This window comes from Mycteria americana, chromosome 24 (genome assembly GCF_035582795.1).
Source record: "Mycteria americana isolate JAX WOST 10 ecotype Jacksonville Zoo and Gardens chromosome 24, USCA_MyAme_1.0, whole genome shotgun sequence".
Classification (NCBI taxonomy): Eukaryota; Metazoa; Chordata; class Aves; order Ciconiiformes; family Ciconiidae; genus Mycteria; species Mycteria americana.
The window spans coordinates 6659140-6676203 of NC_134388.1; the positions used below are offsets into that span (position 1 = coordinate 6659140).

Sequence of the window (17064 nt, forward strand, 5' to 3'; positions counted from 1 at the left end):
GGGCTGAGAGGCTTAAGGGGCTGAGAACTAGCAGTGAGGCAAGGCAGCGGCCCTACAAAGTACGTACCCTGAAGAGGCAGGGGGAGAGCAAGCTGCTAAGGCAAACATTGGCTCCTGCTGCCTACGCAATTGGAAGGATAATGAAATTAAAGATCAGCACCCGTTCCCACATGCTGACCAAATGCACACGTGCAGGCTCTGTCCTGTGCACAAGGGGCCTCCATTTCTCACGAGAAATTGCGGCTCTTTGCACAACCGGGCACTTGCATCTCCTTGTAGCACAGAGCTTAGACTTTTGTCTCCCAGAGCTGGCATGTTTCCTGGTGAGCTCACCTGTGCTCGTGAACACACACATGCACCTGTGCACCAGCCCACACAGACCTTCATCTTTGCAAAGGCACCCACACTCCTGAGCATGACTCTGCATTCCCAGCTCCCCAGGGTCATTCGGTATGTGTGCATGCACACAAGTGTTTGTGAATATGGATATAGAATAACAGAATAATTTATGTTGGAAGAGACCTGTGGGGTCTCTGGTCAAACCCTACTCAAAGCAGGGATAACTACTTCAGATCACTGAGGACCTTCTCCAACTGAGTTTTGAATATCTCCAAGGAGATGCTGCAATCGCTCTGGGCCTCTCTTCCAGTCTGTGAGCACCCCTGAAGTGAAATAGTTTATCTAATATCAGCCATCGCTTTCGTTGTTCAGCCCAGAGACGAGATGGCTCAGGGGGTTCTTACGGTGGCACAGGGGCTCAGGCCCATTTTCAGTGGATTTTCACATGGGCATGTCATTATTGCAGGAGGTTTTGCACCTCTCGGACTGTTAACAGTTGCCATGGGAACTGCGCACTCGGCCTGTGTGCAGCAGCCGGGGCAGAGGGTCCCTGCTGCCGTCTGCTTGGCCCCATCCACAGCTGCCAAAGCATGTTAAATTAGCAGAGACCTCTTTCCCCAGCCGCTGTAATTAACCTGCCGGGGGGAGATGAGGTGGGGGCATGGCTGCATTGAGGAACTGCCAGTACCCCCGCTGTCAGGCCCAGACCGACTGCAGCGTGTTAACCTTCCAGCACATCCATGAGAGGCCTGTGCAAGCTCTCTGCAGACCTGGCTGTGTCTGTCAGCTCAGGCTTCCTGTGCCTCTCGCTCTGCCCTTTGCCGGTTTGCTGGGGTTCTTAGAGGCTCCCACTTGTGCACAGAGAAACACCTGAGCATGTTCACTGGACACCTGGTCCAGGGTCAGTGGGGCACCAGTGAGCACAGGGAAAGATGGGTGTTGGATGTCTTCTCCAAACAGCCTGACAGAAAGATCAAAGCCCAGTGAGTGTGGCAGTGCTCCCAGCTTTCCCCTCTGCAGCTTTCTTGCACTTGCTCCGAGTATCTTGGTGACCCACCCTATAGCATCTTATTTCTGCATTTTGTAGGCCTGCTAAGCACTTTCCACCTTACTTTGAGGTGGGAGTAGGTCCTGTGATTACGGCTTCCTCGGGCAAGGCGAGGATGGCAAGACCCTGTCTCTGCTGAAGCAAGATCCTGCAGGTGATGCAGGACTATGGGCCTGAGCGCCAAGCTGTGCCTGGGTCCTCAGGCCTGTGGCTTTCTGGTGGCCAGAATAATCTCTTGTGGTCTTGACAAACTTGCTAGAGGAGCTTTTGGGGTTTTCAGTTCCTTCAGCCCTGTCTTGCAAGAGTTGGAGGGAGCAGGAGGAAGTTTGGGGCCAAATACTACTACTCTTTGCACTGCTGAAAAGCTCCCTTGAAACCAGAAAGCTACTCGCCTGAATTTGGCCCAGGGTTTTTCTTCCTGTTGCTTCTGGGGGAAACTTGTTGTCCTAGCACCTGTAGAAAAGGATTTGAGAAAGTTGGCACTTTCCTCTTCTCACCTAAAATCTCCTTTGACCTTCAGTGGCACTAATCACAAGTGACAAGTAGAGATCAGGGCAACAGGGAAGATCATCTAATGTCCTCCTTGATGCAGTGCCCTATGGTGCACTGAAACATCAGGGAAGGAGCCCCACGAGGACAGACCGACCACGGAGTCCTGAGAGACCGCACTTAAATGTGTCCCCCAAACAGTCATGTACGAAAGGGGATGTAATTGCTATGTTGGGCTGGCCTCCCTGCTGGTTTTCTGATGTTAATGCACAGTAATAGTGCTGTCACTTCCATAGAGATACCAGGGAGATCCAAAGACTTTCTGAGTCATGGTGATAAGTTGCTTGCCTTCCTCCCAGAGCAGCACTGTCTACAGTGGGGACAAGGATGTCTGACTGTGTTAAGTGAGAAGGAATGCAGTGCAGCAGAGAATCCAAGAGGCAAAGTAGCCAATCCATGTGTGTTGTGGCCCACACGCTGCTCGGATGTCTGCTTGCTCTTTCCTGCATGCACTCAGCTTCGGTGGGGAATGGGGGATAACTTCCCTGCTCTGTGTGATTTACCCTCTCTGCTTGCGGGTAGGGAAAATACCTCCCAAAGAAACTTGTGAGAGGAGTTGGAGTTTGAGTCCCCTTCTTGGTGATACAAAGCAGTTGGGTGAAGTCCTCCAACAATCTTCCTTGCTTATGCAAAAAGAGACGGCCTTAGCCATGCAGGCAGGAGCTGTGTGGTTTGGACTCTGCACTTCGCATTCTGCTTCCGCCACGGACTTTGTGCACGAACTTCATCATCATGTGCCTTGATTCCTCCACCTGGAACATGGTACTCTAATTATCCTTGTCTCCTTCATAATGGGATTGGATGGAGTGAATTCGTAAGCAGCCTTTAGAGATGTGCCGGAACGGTGCTTGGTGCTAATCTTGCTTATATTTCTGTGAGAGACAACTCTCCTTTCTCAGGGAAGGATGGTTCTTCTGGATAGGACCAAGGTACACCGAGATGTCAGTGGAAAGATGCAAGCAGGAGACTTGAGCACTGAGACTGGCACCAATCCATCACTGCTTGCATTCCCAACCAGAAACAGAATCCAAATGAGCCAATCAGCTTTTAGATTTATCTGCACAGCTAGAAGTGGTTGTGATCACTCAGGCAGGCCATTTTTAACTGGCCAGAAGAGGACCAGCCCACAATTTGCAAAGCCTAACAGCCCAGGACCTAATTCTGCCAATGGCCTTGGATTCCTTTTGGTTCCTGACGTCCCAGAGGAGCCAGCCTGCATTGTGTGTTTCATGCTCTCTGCCTCTGACCCACTTAACACTATGAGGTTCCCCTGCATTGCACCTGAGGGGCTATTTTACATCACTTACTCCTAACTAATAGAGAGGCTTGCCCTGCTGTCCCAGGAGGCTTTCTCCCTCTATCCAGCTTTTGCATTTTGAAAGCTGAGGAAGTGAGAGCTAGGGGTCACTGCTCCTCCTTGGAGAACATGGCTACCAGATTGCTGAGATGACAGCTCATGCTGGGCATTGATGTAAATGTGGGGAGCTAGTTCACCTCTAGAAGGGGTTTTTTTGGGGTGTGGTGAGAGAAATGGTACATTTTGGCCTTGGTGAAACCAATAGCAAAGCTTCCTGTGACTTTAGTAGGGCCAGGAATTTTCCTTGGATCCTTGATCCCAGGAGTGCTACAAGGTGGGGGAGCATTTCTTTGAAAGCAGGGAGGAAGCCCAAACAGAGCACAGTTCCCCATTTCTCTGTGTTGACCAGATGCTGGGGATGGGGTGGGATGTAATCTGGACACTCGGCAGCAAGGCCTCTCCCCCCTGCCTCTTCCCTAGAAACCTCTAGGCTCCTCTGGGCAGCAGTGGCTCTCTTACCACCAGGTATCTCCTCACCACTCCCTGAGGGCTACGCAGGAAATGTGGCTGCTGTGCTTTGTAGCATGTAACGCTCCGGTGGTCAGTATAGCTTTGTGCCCCCATCAGGCTGGCCAGTTGCTTTCTACCAGTAACCCCAAAGAAAGCAAGCTAACAAAGGCTGCATGCTTGTGAGAAGAAGAGCGATGCAGACAGAGAAACATCATCTGTGAGAGCTGTGGACTGTGGAGGGTAAGCATGGCTGTGTTTGGAAAGGGAAGGTATGCATCCAGCCAGGAGGGCAAATGTGAGGGAGAAGATGAAGGGGGACAGTGGGAGCTTTGCCCCCTCCCATGTGCTGCCCATCTGGTGTCCATTGCTACATGTGGCTCCAGAAGGTTTCTTGAGTCCAGTGGGTCATGGAGCTGACAGCTCTTAGTCTGTCATTAGCAGAGGGTAAGAAGGACTGTGAAGTGTGGGAGTGAGGGACTCGGGGTGGGGGACATTTGGCCTGTGGTGGCCTGACAGCATGTGCTAAATGTTAATGTGATATTCTTCAGAAATGAAGAATAATAACGCTCAGCTGAATAATTTAATGAAGAAAATAAAGCTCAGCTAGTGAGGCAGGCACAGGCTCATAAATCATTTGCTTAAGTTCTCCGTGCCACATGTGTGTTCACATATGTTTGTGTTGTTGTGTAAAGGCATGCATGTCTGTGCATGTGCATCTACTTGGCATTTGTAATTTAAGGCAGGCACATCCTGACTCTGGGCCCAGCTGGGCATGTACATAGATGGCTTTCTTAGTCAGGTGTGCTCCTGGATTACTGTGCAGCTTAGAGGATGACTGGAGGCCAGAAGAATTTGTACTTCCAGAGTTTGCTGTGCAAGCCAGAAGCATGTCCTCCTTGCTGTCCTGTTACTCTCTTTCTCCCTCAAATGGAAGGGGTAAAGCTTGACCATCCTTTCTGTGCCTTGAGTTCCTGTAGGAGACAGACCTCTTTGTCTGAGACCTGTATACACAGTTTAGGACCCCACAGGGACACTTCTCAAGGCCTTGCGACCTATGTTGTTGAGTTAAAGCAACTGTGGACTCTCTTTGCATTTGTAGGCTCACACCTCTGCTTGAGAGGCCTTTGATATTTTGTTCATCTTTAATGGCAACATGGGACTTAGAAGGATTAAAGTGGTGGTGTCCTGTTTGTGGAAGCCTCTGGGTGTCCAGTTCTCTGCAAGGAGGACCGTGCCTGCCTCTGCCTCAGTTGGGAGCCCTCCCATTTCAGGAAGCAGCAGGCAGAGAATCCTGCTGCTCTTCTCCAAGCCTCAGCATCTGGACAAATTTCTTGTATCTTGTTTTCTCCTCTTTACTCACATCTTCCAGAGCAGATGAAGACCAGCCCAGAAACCGGACCTCAGTTCGATGGGTGGCTCTCAAAATCACTGGAGCTGGCAAGGTCTCTGGAAATGGGCAGCCCTTGATTGAGGGCTTGGTCTGACATTGGCAGAGGGTGAGTCTTCCTGTGCCCTGCCAAGGTGCTGTGTCAGGTAGACAAGAGAGAAGCTGTGGTCGCAGCTGTGGGATGCAGAGCAGCCCACATGCTTGATCTCACCCCAGGCGGCCCCGCCTCCTCTTGTCACCGCAGCCAAACACTGCTTCCAGACTCGCACCAGTGCTAAGCCACGTCACTGTGCTGGCATCGGCACTGGCACCTCTACTGCCAGTGCTGTCTTGCAGGCATTGTGCCATGGCCCTGTTGTGGGCATGTCGCCCTGCTGTGTGACCCTGTGGTGTGCACTCCCCCATGGCAGGCAGGGTCACTAGGGCCAGCTGCGGCTCACCGTCTCAGGGGCTGGCCCTGCGCTGCACCCCTGGCTGTGTAGCAGTCCCTGGGATGGGGGGAAGGAAAAGGGTGGACAGATGGGTAGAGGGGGCCCCCTCCCCAGAGATCATATCAAAATGTCTCTTTTGTGCAAAGCAGAGGGAATGCCCCCAAGAGCTGGTTTCCATGGCAACCACAAATGTCAGGTTCCATGTGGTGAATAACCGTTTCCATGACAACACCTCCTTTACCCTAGGTGCTGGGAGCTGGAGTGACAGCCCTGCTGGGGGAGGGGACAGGGAGATGTCCTCAGGTACTTAACCCCCTCCCTCACCTCCCCCCTTCCTTTCTGACTCCTTGCCCCAAGCTCTCAGCCCCAGCATCCCTGCGTGGGGCCGTGCTCGTGTGGGGGGTGATGCTCTTGGCTTCCACGGCATCCCTTCCCCCAAATGGATTTGCTCCTCATAGGAGCAGAGATCCGAGTCTGTCCCTCCATCTCCCTCCCCATCTGTTTAGCTTAATCCTGGTTTTGCATCCTGGGTAGAAACAAAGCTATTTCTCAGTGCTGTGGGAGCAGTGGGGAGTGAGGTGGCCAGCTGCCCTTCTTGGCTCCGCACCGAGCCCTCTCTTCCGAGCATGCATCTGGGCTGCCTGCCTTCTCCCACCCAGCCTGCTGCTGAAACACCCCCAGCCTCGGCTTGCACAGGCGTATTGCCAGAGGCTGTGAGCAGTGATAGGAACCACTGCCTCTCAGCGAGGAAATTGGAGGCTTTCTGGAGCAATGTCTGACTGCATTCTTCTGAACCCCTGCCCCACATCCCACTCAGCTCATGGGCTGAGAGATGCCTGGTGCTTGGCAGCTCCTGGGGGGAGCAGCAGCCCAGAGGCTAGCGAGTGCCAGTCCTGCACATGCTGTGGCCATGTGGCAGCACAGCAGGATGTTAGGAGCTCTGCAAATCCATGCAGCTGATCGAGAGTGGGAAAGGGATCCTCAGCCTTTCCCTCTCCCCCAAATGACACAGCAAGTCCTGTGATGGAGTTGGAGATGGGACTGCTGCCTACTGAGGTGCAGCATGGCAGCAGCTTGGCCTTCCTTTGGGGAGCTGCCAGCCAGTCTCTGGCTCTGCCAAGCAGCCCTATATTGCTTGGGGCTGGTCCCAACTTCTGCTCATCCTGCCTGAGATCCACCAGTCAGTGGAAGCCAGCTCACAGCCCCCAGCTGCCACAAGCACTCTCCTGTGCCCAACGGTCAGGCTTCAGCAGCGGTGTGCCATGCCATGGCAGCCTGTCATCTTCTGGTTGGCACCTCTGTCCTGTGAATTGCAAAGTTACTTCACAGGTTTCCTCCGGCTGTTGGGAATGTGGGCTCTACCTCTGGTTTCTGGCCAGTCTGGCTCAGCTACCACTTGGAGACTGACAGCAGTCCACATTTTGCATGCTGGCTTCTAAACACATTTCAGTTGGTGACTTTTATGACTTAATTTCATTTTCTGTTTTGTTGTTGTTGCTGTTTTTCCTGAGAGTGTTTCCTAAGAGAGGGGGCAGACTATGCCTATACCTGCAACTTGTGTGCAGGTCTTACCTGCAATATTCTGATTGGTTTTTATTATGAATGTCACTGATTCAAGTCACTGTCAGCCTCTGTGAATGATGCTGTGAGACATGTAGTGAGAGGTGCTGTGAATGTGGAAACCTGCCTTGTACACCATTCCTCAAAGGAGATTCTGGCTCAGTTGGATCCTGCTAGCCTGGGAAGGAGGCTAGCCTTTCTGGGCAGCATAGGACACGCATACCTTCCAGCAGATGAGAGTTTTTCCCTGCTTTGCAAATCAGACAGTTAAAGCTGTGAGTTACTTAATGCAGCTACTCCTGGGTAGAAGTGTTCTTCTGTCTTACCTGGAGAGTCCCCATATCATGTGAGCTAAGCTACCCCTCAGGCTTGTTGCTTGTGGTTGGATTATTGCTGATGATGCTAATGGGTGCAAGAGAGGTAAACAGCTTTTCTCCACAACCAAGCAAGAGGAGTTTTGTCGCTTTCAACCTGAGCATTCCCCATGTGGACAGGAGATGTTGCTGGAGAGCAGCACTGCCCTTCTTTAGAGCCACTCTGGTGTACAGAGCTCTGACTGCGTGAGGGCTGGGGAAGGGGCAACATAACATGCCTCCTTGCTGTACTGCTCCTAGCCAAGTTCAGAGGCAGTCTTTCCTCCCTCCTGCAAGGAAAGTAAGTGGTTCAGTTAGGTGAGGTGACCATGCCTGCGCTGAGTCAGGGTGGGCATAGGAAGAGCTTCCAGGCATAGTCTCACCTTAGGCCACCCTGACCACTGTTCAGGCTCCTGTCTCATGGTGATGAGCTGCTTCCTTGGAGTCCTTCCTTTGCCACTTGCTGTGTCTGAGGAGGTGGAGGTTTATGCATGGTGGGCATTTCCAGGAGAGCTGTTCCCTGTAGGCAAGGAGCTGAGCAGGGAAAAGTGCCAGGTTTTCTTTTGAGAAATCTGAAATCCTTGTGGTCCCTTCTCCAAGGGTTCTGGTTGCCATCACGATGTCTTGGTTCCCTTTTGCCACTCTCCTCTGCACAGAGGGCAGAAAGGGGCACCCTGTTGCCACTGCCATCAGCACCGTGTGCCAGGCAGATGGGCCAAGCTCTAACCCTCTGCATTTCTCTTTCATTGCAGATGGCGCGCCCGATTCAAGTGAAACCCGCAGACAGCGAGAGCCGTGGAGGTAGTTGTCATCTCTCCTTGTTTCTCCTTTGGTGGCTTTGTGCTTGTGAGGGGGACCAAGCAAAGAGATAGGGTCCTGACCTGGCCTTCTTCTCCCCACAGTCTGTATGAAGGGATGTTTGTGCATGGCAGGGATTTGGGGAGGGCAGGAGGAGAGTCTAGGGATAGGCCTTGATGGGGAGCCTTCAGCTTGGCACAGCAGGCAGCTGAGAGCACCCCAAGTCCTAAGGGTAATAATGTGACTGCCCACCCCACTCCCTTTCTCAGCCCTTTGAGGGTGCTATTAGCCTGACAGTGTCTGCCCCAGGAGGTTACTGAAGCAGGCATGCACTTTGGTGTATGGCACCAGGGGTCCTGGAGGGTGTAAGCAGCTGGGAAGAGGTTTCTTCATTCTGATACCTGATCAGCCCAATAAAAGCCAGATCTCTGCAGCAGCACTGGCTTTTTAACCTGTTTAGCTCGCTGCTCTGCAGCTGATGCTCCTGTCTGCAGCTCACTCCTCTGCCTCCCCCATCACTGTTGGACTGTCTCAGCCTCTCCACTCTCAGTCCTACAGCAGCCCCCATCACACTGTCAGGGCCCAAGTGCTGTTGCAGAAAATAGCATGTGATGGGGAAATAGTGTCTGAGTTTAGGCCTGAGATCGAGGTGCTGTCAGCCTGCAGGGGACCAGCTTGGTTAGAGCAGCGTATAGTGAGTAGTTCAGAGCTGGAAGATTGGAAACAGGAGAATCTCTGTTAACTTAATGAGGAGCTCACAGCAGCTCAAATGCCTCCTCCAGGTGGAGAAGGCTTGCAACTCCAGCCCTTTCCAAATTTGTGAACTCGTTTTGCTGTTTTTCCTTGTCTTACTGGTACATTTCTTTTCCTCTTCTCTCCATTCCTGCATCTGCCTCTCTGTGCCTTGTGCTGTTGGTGCTGCCTCTGAAATCAGTTTAGTAGTGGGGAGGGGAGAATTTGTGTGAGACTGTTTGTCCTGAAGGGCAGCATATCCTGCATGCTGTGTTTAGATTTGGAAGGCTTTTGTTTTAAATTTTAAGGGGTCACTTCCAAGCAGTTTGTAATGACTTTCAATTATTGTACTGGCAGGAACATGAGATATATTTGATAATATTTTATATGAATGTGTGTATTTATGGTTGTGTGATCGTCCTTTAAAAAAAAAAAGTTTATCTGTTTAAGTCAGATCATTTTTCCAAATACAATCTATGAATTTTCATTACTTACTTGAGGGGTAAGACGCCTGACTTATACTGAAGTCTGGGCATTTTTATTCCCTTGGGCTATACTGAGAGTCCCAGACATGCTCCTTTTGAAAAGAACTGTGGCTTAAGCCTCCAAAGAAACTAGCATGCCTAGAACACATAGGACTGGATTCATTCTCACCTTACTTCAGCCCCTGGGTTCAGGGTTGAGTTTAAGGTCCTTGTCCATGCTATAGACAGGAAAAAGAGACCAGTGCCTTCAGGGCGATTCACTCTCTCAGTCTTGACACCGATATTAGGAGTGGATGAGCTGTCGTTTAGAGGTGCCTGCAGTGGGGATAGAGGAAGCTGACTGCTCGCTGACACCTCCTATTGCCTCTAGATTCAACCATTAGGTGGTCAATCCTTCCCCCACCATGTTGATTTAAAAAAATTGCACCCTAGATTTCTAATTAATTCAGAAATTGTGTAGTTGTATCTGAGGTTATTCCTAACGAGTCTTTAAAAAAAAAAAGCATAGGAGACTAGGAAAGCCTTTGCTAGTCGTACCAATAACTCAACATCACAAAACCATTACATGTACACACCAGCAGATCCCATGCACTCTCAGGCTGTAAGACATGGCTGCATAGCAACCCTCACAGCCAACACAGAGACACAGGCAGATGTACCTACAGATGGATGCCCCGTGTGTGCACTGCTTTGCAAATACATACATGTTGCCCACTTGACAGCCACATTCGTAGGCAAATGCACACATTTACCTTCACCAGTACCACCCATACACAGCTGATGCCCCTGCATTAAACCCTTACACAACAGCAGTAAAACCAGACCAAACAGACAATTCAGGCTGTGAACAGACTGACCACTGCAGCTTTGTTTTCTTAACAGTTTGTGTCTCTTTGATGAGTGCAACTCTGGAATCTCTGGTGTCTAATACTAGGCTGAGGTAATTTCTGCAGTCTTTCTTCTGCTGGTGGGGCACTACTAGGGACTCTCTTCTATACACAGCCACCTAGTATCACAAAATGCGTTGGGACTTAACATGTCTGATGCCTCAGCTCCTATGTCAAATTGAGCTGAAATAGGCCAACAGGTTCAAAAACAGGATGTTGATTTGGAGGCAAGCTTTTGGTCAAGGCACTGGACTCTGAAATCTCTAAGCTTATGAAAAGTGCCACAGTCTCTAATGACTGCAGACATCAGGGCATCAGCTCTGCTTCCCATGGAGAAGGTCATAGAGAAAAGCAGCCTTTGGAGTCTGAACACCTGCCTCCTCCAGCCCATGTGCCTAGCTTCCTTCCAGCTTCATTGCCGAGCTCAGAAACAAGTAGCTCCCGCAGGATCCATGACATACTGGAATTTTTCCTGAGGCAGAAGCAGCATCAAGACAGCACCCTATATTTGTCTGAATTAGGGTGCTCTTTCCGAAGGTTTCTGTCGTAATGCCCCACTTGTCGGAGAAGTGGATGAGCAAGTTTGCAGATAGAGGAAGAGCCATTCCCTATAGCAATAGCCCCATGCTGCTAGGAGGTAAAAGAAAGATTTGGGCAGGGCAGAACAGCTTGGACTAGGAATTTATCAAGGGAACAGCTACATGCATCAGTGAAGCTCTGCTCTGCGTTATCCTTGAAGGGAACCTCTTTTATCCTCTCCAGGGACTGACATGTCTCAAATTAAGCACCCTGAATTAAGTACATGAAGTTAGAGCACCAGAATTTGTCTCCTGATCTAAGAGATGGTAATTTTTGTGCCAAAGGAGCTGTTTTGGCCAAGCCCTGCAGGGACTGTATGGGGGTATCTGGATGCTCAATGTTACTGCACCCTGCAGAAGGAATTCACTAGTAAAGATGCTGTCTGCATTAGTTCAGAGGGGGACCTGTGATTCTGGCACAGGCTTTGTCAGCTCTTTCCTCCTTTCCCTCACGCCTCTGATGTGAGCCTGGGAGTGCCAGGAGGAGATGGACTGAGGGGGCAGAGGAGCTTGTCTGTGCTTCTTGCGAGACCTGGAGCACTCTGCTGCACTGATGTGATACGACAGCTAGCCCAAGCCCATTAGCACTGCTTTAGAGACAAGGAAGCTCTCTGCATACCCAAGGAGATTTGCTGCGTCCCATCCACACCCAACTGCTTGGGCGGGCTTCCTCCCTCTCCCTGATCCTTGCTGCTGACAGCTGCTGGCCAGATGACCTAAATCCACTGGGTTTAAAGAGGAGCAGTGTCCAGTGTTTGTGTGCTCTCCTCTCTCTCATGGCTGAAGCATTCAGCCTTAACCCCTCACTTGTTCCCGTGGTATCTTCATCAGCGACCTGCTGGGCACTGGCCCCCCTCTTGCTGCCTGGGGGACTGGCTGTGCCCAGAGCATGTTTCCATGGGAACTCAACAGTCAGAGATCAGATACAATTTTCCTGGTTGCTGGACAGCATGGGAAATTGGCAATCAGAGGGTGGAAAACAAGAGCTGGAGAGAAAGTGAAGGAAAAATGGCAGGAGGAGGGTATGCTGTTACAAGTGGAGGAGAGGAGGTCTTCCAGTGCTGCAGGTCCCTGCAGGGGAGCCGAAGGAGCCAGTGACCCACAGCAGTGTCTTGAGGATGCCAGCTGATTTGGGATCGACTGCTTTAGGAGTGGTGACAGCAGTCATCAGGTGAAAGGGCTTGCAGGGTTTTGACCCAGTTGTGGAGAGATGAGGCAGCTTGGTTATTGGTAGGGGAATGCTCCTATTTGGAATCTGCCTGAAGCGAGAGGGCACTAGATCATGGGTTGGGCTCCAGCACGTGGAGAGGGAGAGAGATCAGCAGCAGAAGAGCCCTTTCAGAGATCCCCAGTTGCTGCAAAGAGGCATCCTAGGGGAACAAGCCTGGATCCTTTTCCTACGTGCAATCTTGGGAACTGGGCTGTATGAAATTAAAATAACTGTGAAAAAATCTTTCTCTTATCTTGTCAGTGACTTCACCCCCTTCTAATATTGCCATTCTGGGCACTCAGAAAAGATTCAAAACCAATAGGTGTGTTTCTTTATATTTGCCTTTACAGCTTGAGTCTGTAAGGTATCACAGTTTTAACCTGTTCTGCATAGCCGGGAAGGCTGGCATTTTTTTCTTCCAAATTCAAAAAAGGAAAGCTGAAATTCCCACATAAACACAGGACTTCCAAAACCTTCCATCAGTGAGCCCTGTCAGACAACAGAAGACCTGCAGTAAAACTGCAAGAATGGAGACTAACATCCACTGTTTCAATGGACCTTTCCCAAAGTGCAGGGTAAAGAAAAATGCTTTTGATCCAACAGAAATGGTATGAGGATGAAACCCCAAGAATTATCCAGGAAATTTCAAGGCCCTCTGAAGGAGAAAACAGCTAGTAACTCATAGTTTAATGTTGATTTGATTGCCAGTTGACAAGGTTCCTTTTCGTTCAGTGCCTCCACTGCAAAGTTGTGGCCTCTTGCATCCATTACCGAGAAAAACTTTGGGTGGCTGTGGTAAGCATCAGGTCTTTGCACTGAATTAGTCATCAGCCAAAACTGGAACCACTTATCTGACTCTCCATGGGTTACCCACTATTCTTCCGCAAAAACTTCACTTTACACAAAATCAGATCCAGAAACAAAAGGCCAATGTTACAAAAGTAACGTTATATCTGTGTAGCTGTTATGTGTCGTCCCCCCCCCCCGCCCCGAGTTCCAGCTTTTAAAATTTCTAATATAACTGACTTTCCCAATTGTCTTGACACCCCCCTGCCACCCTGACCGAAACAGCCAGACAGCCTGCTGGGGTCCCTAAAGAGCAAGGCAAGACCATCAAGTGCATTTCTGGCTGTTAAGTCTTAGTCCACAATTATTTGCTTGTTAGTTGAAAGAAAAGAGGATTATTTTACAGCATCTAAAGTCAGTACAAATATTTCCCCATGTGTTTCTCCCCTTTGTTGATGTGTTTTTTGAGGAACTCCTGCCATGTTTGCAATCCAAAGGCCACAGCATGGTGCACATATCTGAAATAAGGCCTGGCTGCAGCTGCAGTATAGATTCAGGGTAGAGGAAGGGGGAGCATTGCAGAGCTCAAGTGTCCCCTTCCATAGCCAACTGGGATCGCATATGGCACCAGGTGATGTTAACAGGAGCACAGAGCTACTGCTCCTTTAGTCTCCATTCTCCTCTCCACCTCCCAGTAAATATGTTCCTGACGAGTCCTGGTTTTTTTTCCACTCCCCTTCCAGTCAGATTTTTCACCTATGTGCTGTTTTTTGGCTGGTTTTCCGACCAGCATTTCCGAGCTGGCCCTTGGGTGGGGGCAGATGCTGTCTTACTGCTAAGAAGGCAGCTGTACAGCACCTGGTTTATTAGCTCCTCTGCCTTGGCTGGGGATTATTGGGCATTGCCAGAGCACTAAATTTTGGATGGACTCAATCAGCTGAAATAGTGTCTCCAAAATGCAACCATTGTCATGCAGGTGCAGGGAGAAATGTAGAAAGAATTGCAAGGAAAATGGAAGGGGATGAAATTCCCACAGGTTTAGTTATCCAGGGAATCATGAAAATGGGGAAGCTGGGAAATTTGGCCTTTAAAAAATACACAAGGCCATATATTTCAGCCACTTCCAGTGATGTAAATCAGGAGTATCTGTTTGGGACTGGGTAAGAGCATTAGATGCAGTATTTTTAACCCTTTATCTGTGGTGGATCAAAGTGGCATCTGTGTTGCATGTACATCTAGTGCCTAGTGGAGAGCTGTGCCTGCATGAGCTTGTGCTTAGGCTCTGTGGGGTGGTGCAGCCATACAAAGTGGCTCCCTGTGGTGTCTGCATGATGGAAGAGTGCATCTGTCTGCACATCCCTCTTGCTCACTGGGGTAGTTTGTTTGTGAAGGCACCTGCTGGGGCTGGGTCAATGTGCAAGCATGTTCCTGTGCAAGCATGAGCCTATGTGCTTGTCCATTCATGTTGTGTGTGTGCGTCTGCTTTTCTGCAAGGGACCAATGGCACATGTAGATATTTCCTGCATGTGTTCCCAAGTGTGTCTGTCTGTGGCAGAGCAGTGGGGGGGAGGCAGCTTGCTTACTGACCTGAGTGGGAACCATCCTCTGAGTCAAGGGGAGCAAGGAGGGGGTTGGGGGAGGGGGGGAGGCTTTGCTGGCAGTGTGAACGTGTAATGTGTCATCCATTCCTGCCGTACATACACACCACCACCCCTGCAGCCTGCTCTGCTGCTGTAGCTCCAAGACCTGTTGTTTTTCAGGTCACTGCACCCTCAAACAGATAGCAGCTTCCTTGCTATTTTCCCTGACGTGCGTCACATTACATTGGTTTTGTTTGAAGCCAGCCCCTCTGATGCTGTCGCTAACAATAAGGAATCCTCTCTCACTGCTCCTCCCAAGCCATATCCTGACACATTTGCTCCTATGGGTCATGTCTCCCTATGCATGTTTGGGGCAGTAGGAAGGGTTAACTCTGTAGCTGGCACAACTATCTCCTTGCAAAAATCGAGATCGGGCTGGCATTTAGGCTGGGATTTTAATGTTGTGCTATTTTAATAGCTGTTCACAGCAATCTGTGGAGGATGTTGCCCCAACCACTGCTGTGTTTGTGCTTGACTGGATGGCATCAGGCTGTGTGATGGGCCCCTGTGTGTACTGATGGGGGTAGAGAGGGGGAGAAAGCACTGTGCACCTTTCTTCCCACCTCCACACTTGGCCATCCCAACAAAACCATAATCCTCACTTCTCCGTTCTGATGGAGGAACCCAGAATAACCCTGAGCTCAAAGTCCTGGATGTGTTGGCCAGCCTTCCAGCCCCCCCGCCAGTGTGACATGGGTACAAAACGCCCTTGGAGAGGGGGGAGTGGGGTCCATGGAGCTGTTTGCAACTGTCTTGCATTTGGCTGATCCTATGGTGAGGCAAATTGGGACTCAAGGATGACAGGGTTTATTCCAGGCCTTAGAAGACAGCTCGGTAGACATACTGGTTAGACTGGGTAGGGAAGGGCAAATTGAAGCTAAGATGCTTGGTTACATAGCAGCTGTGGAAACAGGGATCTTGGAGAGAAGGAAAAGGAAACAGAAGCCAAGGGTCCTGGAATTTATTCACCCTGCCTGGGTTGGTCTGCTATATTTCCCAAGGTACCTCTTGGACTTAACATGTTGTTCAATAAGGGTATAATTGCCCAGGCAGTTTTTCTTATTACCATTTGTGTTGGATCATTCAAAGGGAAGGGCTAATGAATAGAAGGAAATTATTAATCTTTTGTTTTCCTTTGGGGAGGGTAGGACAGGGGAAGCCACAGAAACCTTTGCAGGTGTGGGGAACTTGGGACAACCCTGCATACTCACCCCTGGAAGCATTTCAGCCAACAGCAAATAATTTCCATGCCAGGCATGTTTTCAACACTAGGCTGTTTTGTCCTTAAGTGTCCCTATCCTCCTGCTTTGGACTGTGGGCCTCATAGAAGGTTGATGTTTCTGTGTTTGCCCCTAGGGGACAGGAAGCTCTTTGTGGGCATGTTAAATAAGCAGCAGTCTGAGGATGACGTACTCCAGCTCTTTGAACCATTTGGGGTCATTGATGAATGTACGGTGCTCCGTGGACCTGATGGTAACAGCAAAGGTGTGAACCCCTCTGTGTGTCGTGCCCTTTCTCCTTGCCCTTAAGGTAGCACTCACCTGCCTCACCACCTGCGCCTCCTTTCCACTGGGGCACTTATTCCCCGACTCCATCTTTATGGGAAGCCATATCACAGCCAGGCATAGGGAGCAGGGCAGGAAGCGTTGTCTGCTGCAAGGAAAGATTGGGGAAGATGGGCGGAGACCGAGGTGAAAGGAGGGGAAGCAGAGCACGATGAGTAGCTGAGTTACCAGGATCACTAGTGAGCCTGTTGGCCCAGTCTGGGTTTGCAGTTTGAAATGTTTGTACCCACAAATAGGAGTGCATAGAGAATTTGGGGAAGAGCTAATAAGGGGCAAGGGTGGAGATGGTGATATCATCTATAGAGTATATCATTGAAGTAACAATTTGAGACCCTTCCTGTTTTTTCCAGGATAGAGGACTTGGGATGAGTCACCCTTTTTGTTCCCTGCTTTCTTGGGGTGGCTTTCCTTTGCCCTGCCTGAGATCCAGATACTGCCTCTTATGTGATGATGCAAGGGGCACTTTCACAGCAGTCCTGTCACTGCAATCTCCTGTGCTCTTTCTGTCCCTTTCCAGGCTGTGCTTTTGTAAAGTTCTCATCTCACACAGAGGCTCAGGCAGCAATCCACGCACTCCATGGCAGCCAGACAATGCCCGTGAGTATAAGGCCAGGGTACCTACCCTTTTCCTAATCCTCTTCCCATCACCCTGTTGCAGGGACCTCCCCTCACTGTCCAAAACCATGACAGGTTCAACTGCAGTTTTCAGCTCATGTGGTTTTGGGGAGTGGGGGCTGTGTGTGTGCACATCTGTGCTCTTGTCTTTGGGAACCATCTTGTCTTCTTGGCTGGTGTGTGTATCTATGTCTGTCCAGACTGGTAGTGACAGCCCTTATAGCTATAAAGGCTAAATAAAAGAGAGCCAAGAACCAGGCCATGAATCTGTCTTGGACACAGCTACCTGGAGTA

General features: G+C 50.2%; 1 protein-coding gene across 7 annotated transcripts in view; it reads left to right on the top strand.

The window, feature by feature from the left end:
* CELF5 (CUGBP Elav-like family member 5) overlaps positions 1 to 17064 on the top strand; it is a 42641-nt gene that overhangs the window by 13346 nt on the left and 12231 nt on the right. For 5 of the 7 annotated variants that reach the window (XM_075524369.1, XM_075524370.1, XM_075524371.1 and 2 more), the window contains 3 exons: positions 8227 to 8278; positions 15947 to 16075; positions 16673 to 16752. In XM_075524369.1, the coding sequence (XP_075380484.1) occupies positions 8227 to 8278; positions 15947 to 16075; positions 16673 to 16752 (261 nt within the window). The remainder of the gene's footprint in view (positions 1 to 8226; positions 8279 to 15946; positions 16076 to 16672; positions 16753 to 17064) is intronic. The other 2 variants (XM_075524372.1, XM_075524375.1) reach the window with 1 other exon arrangement.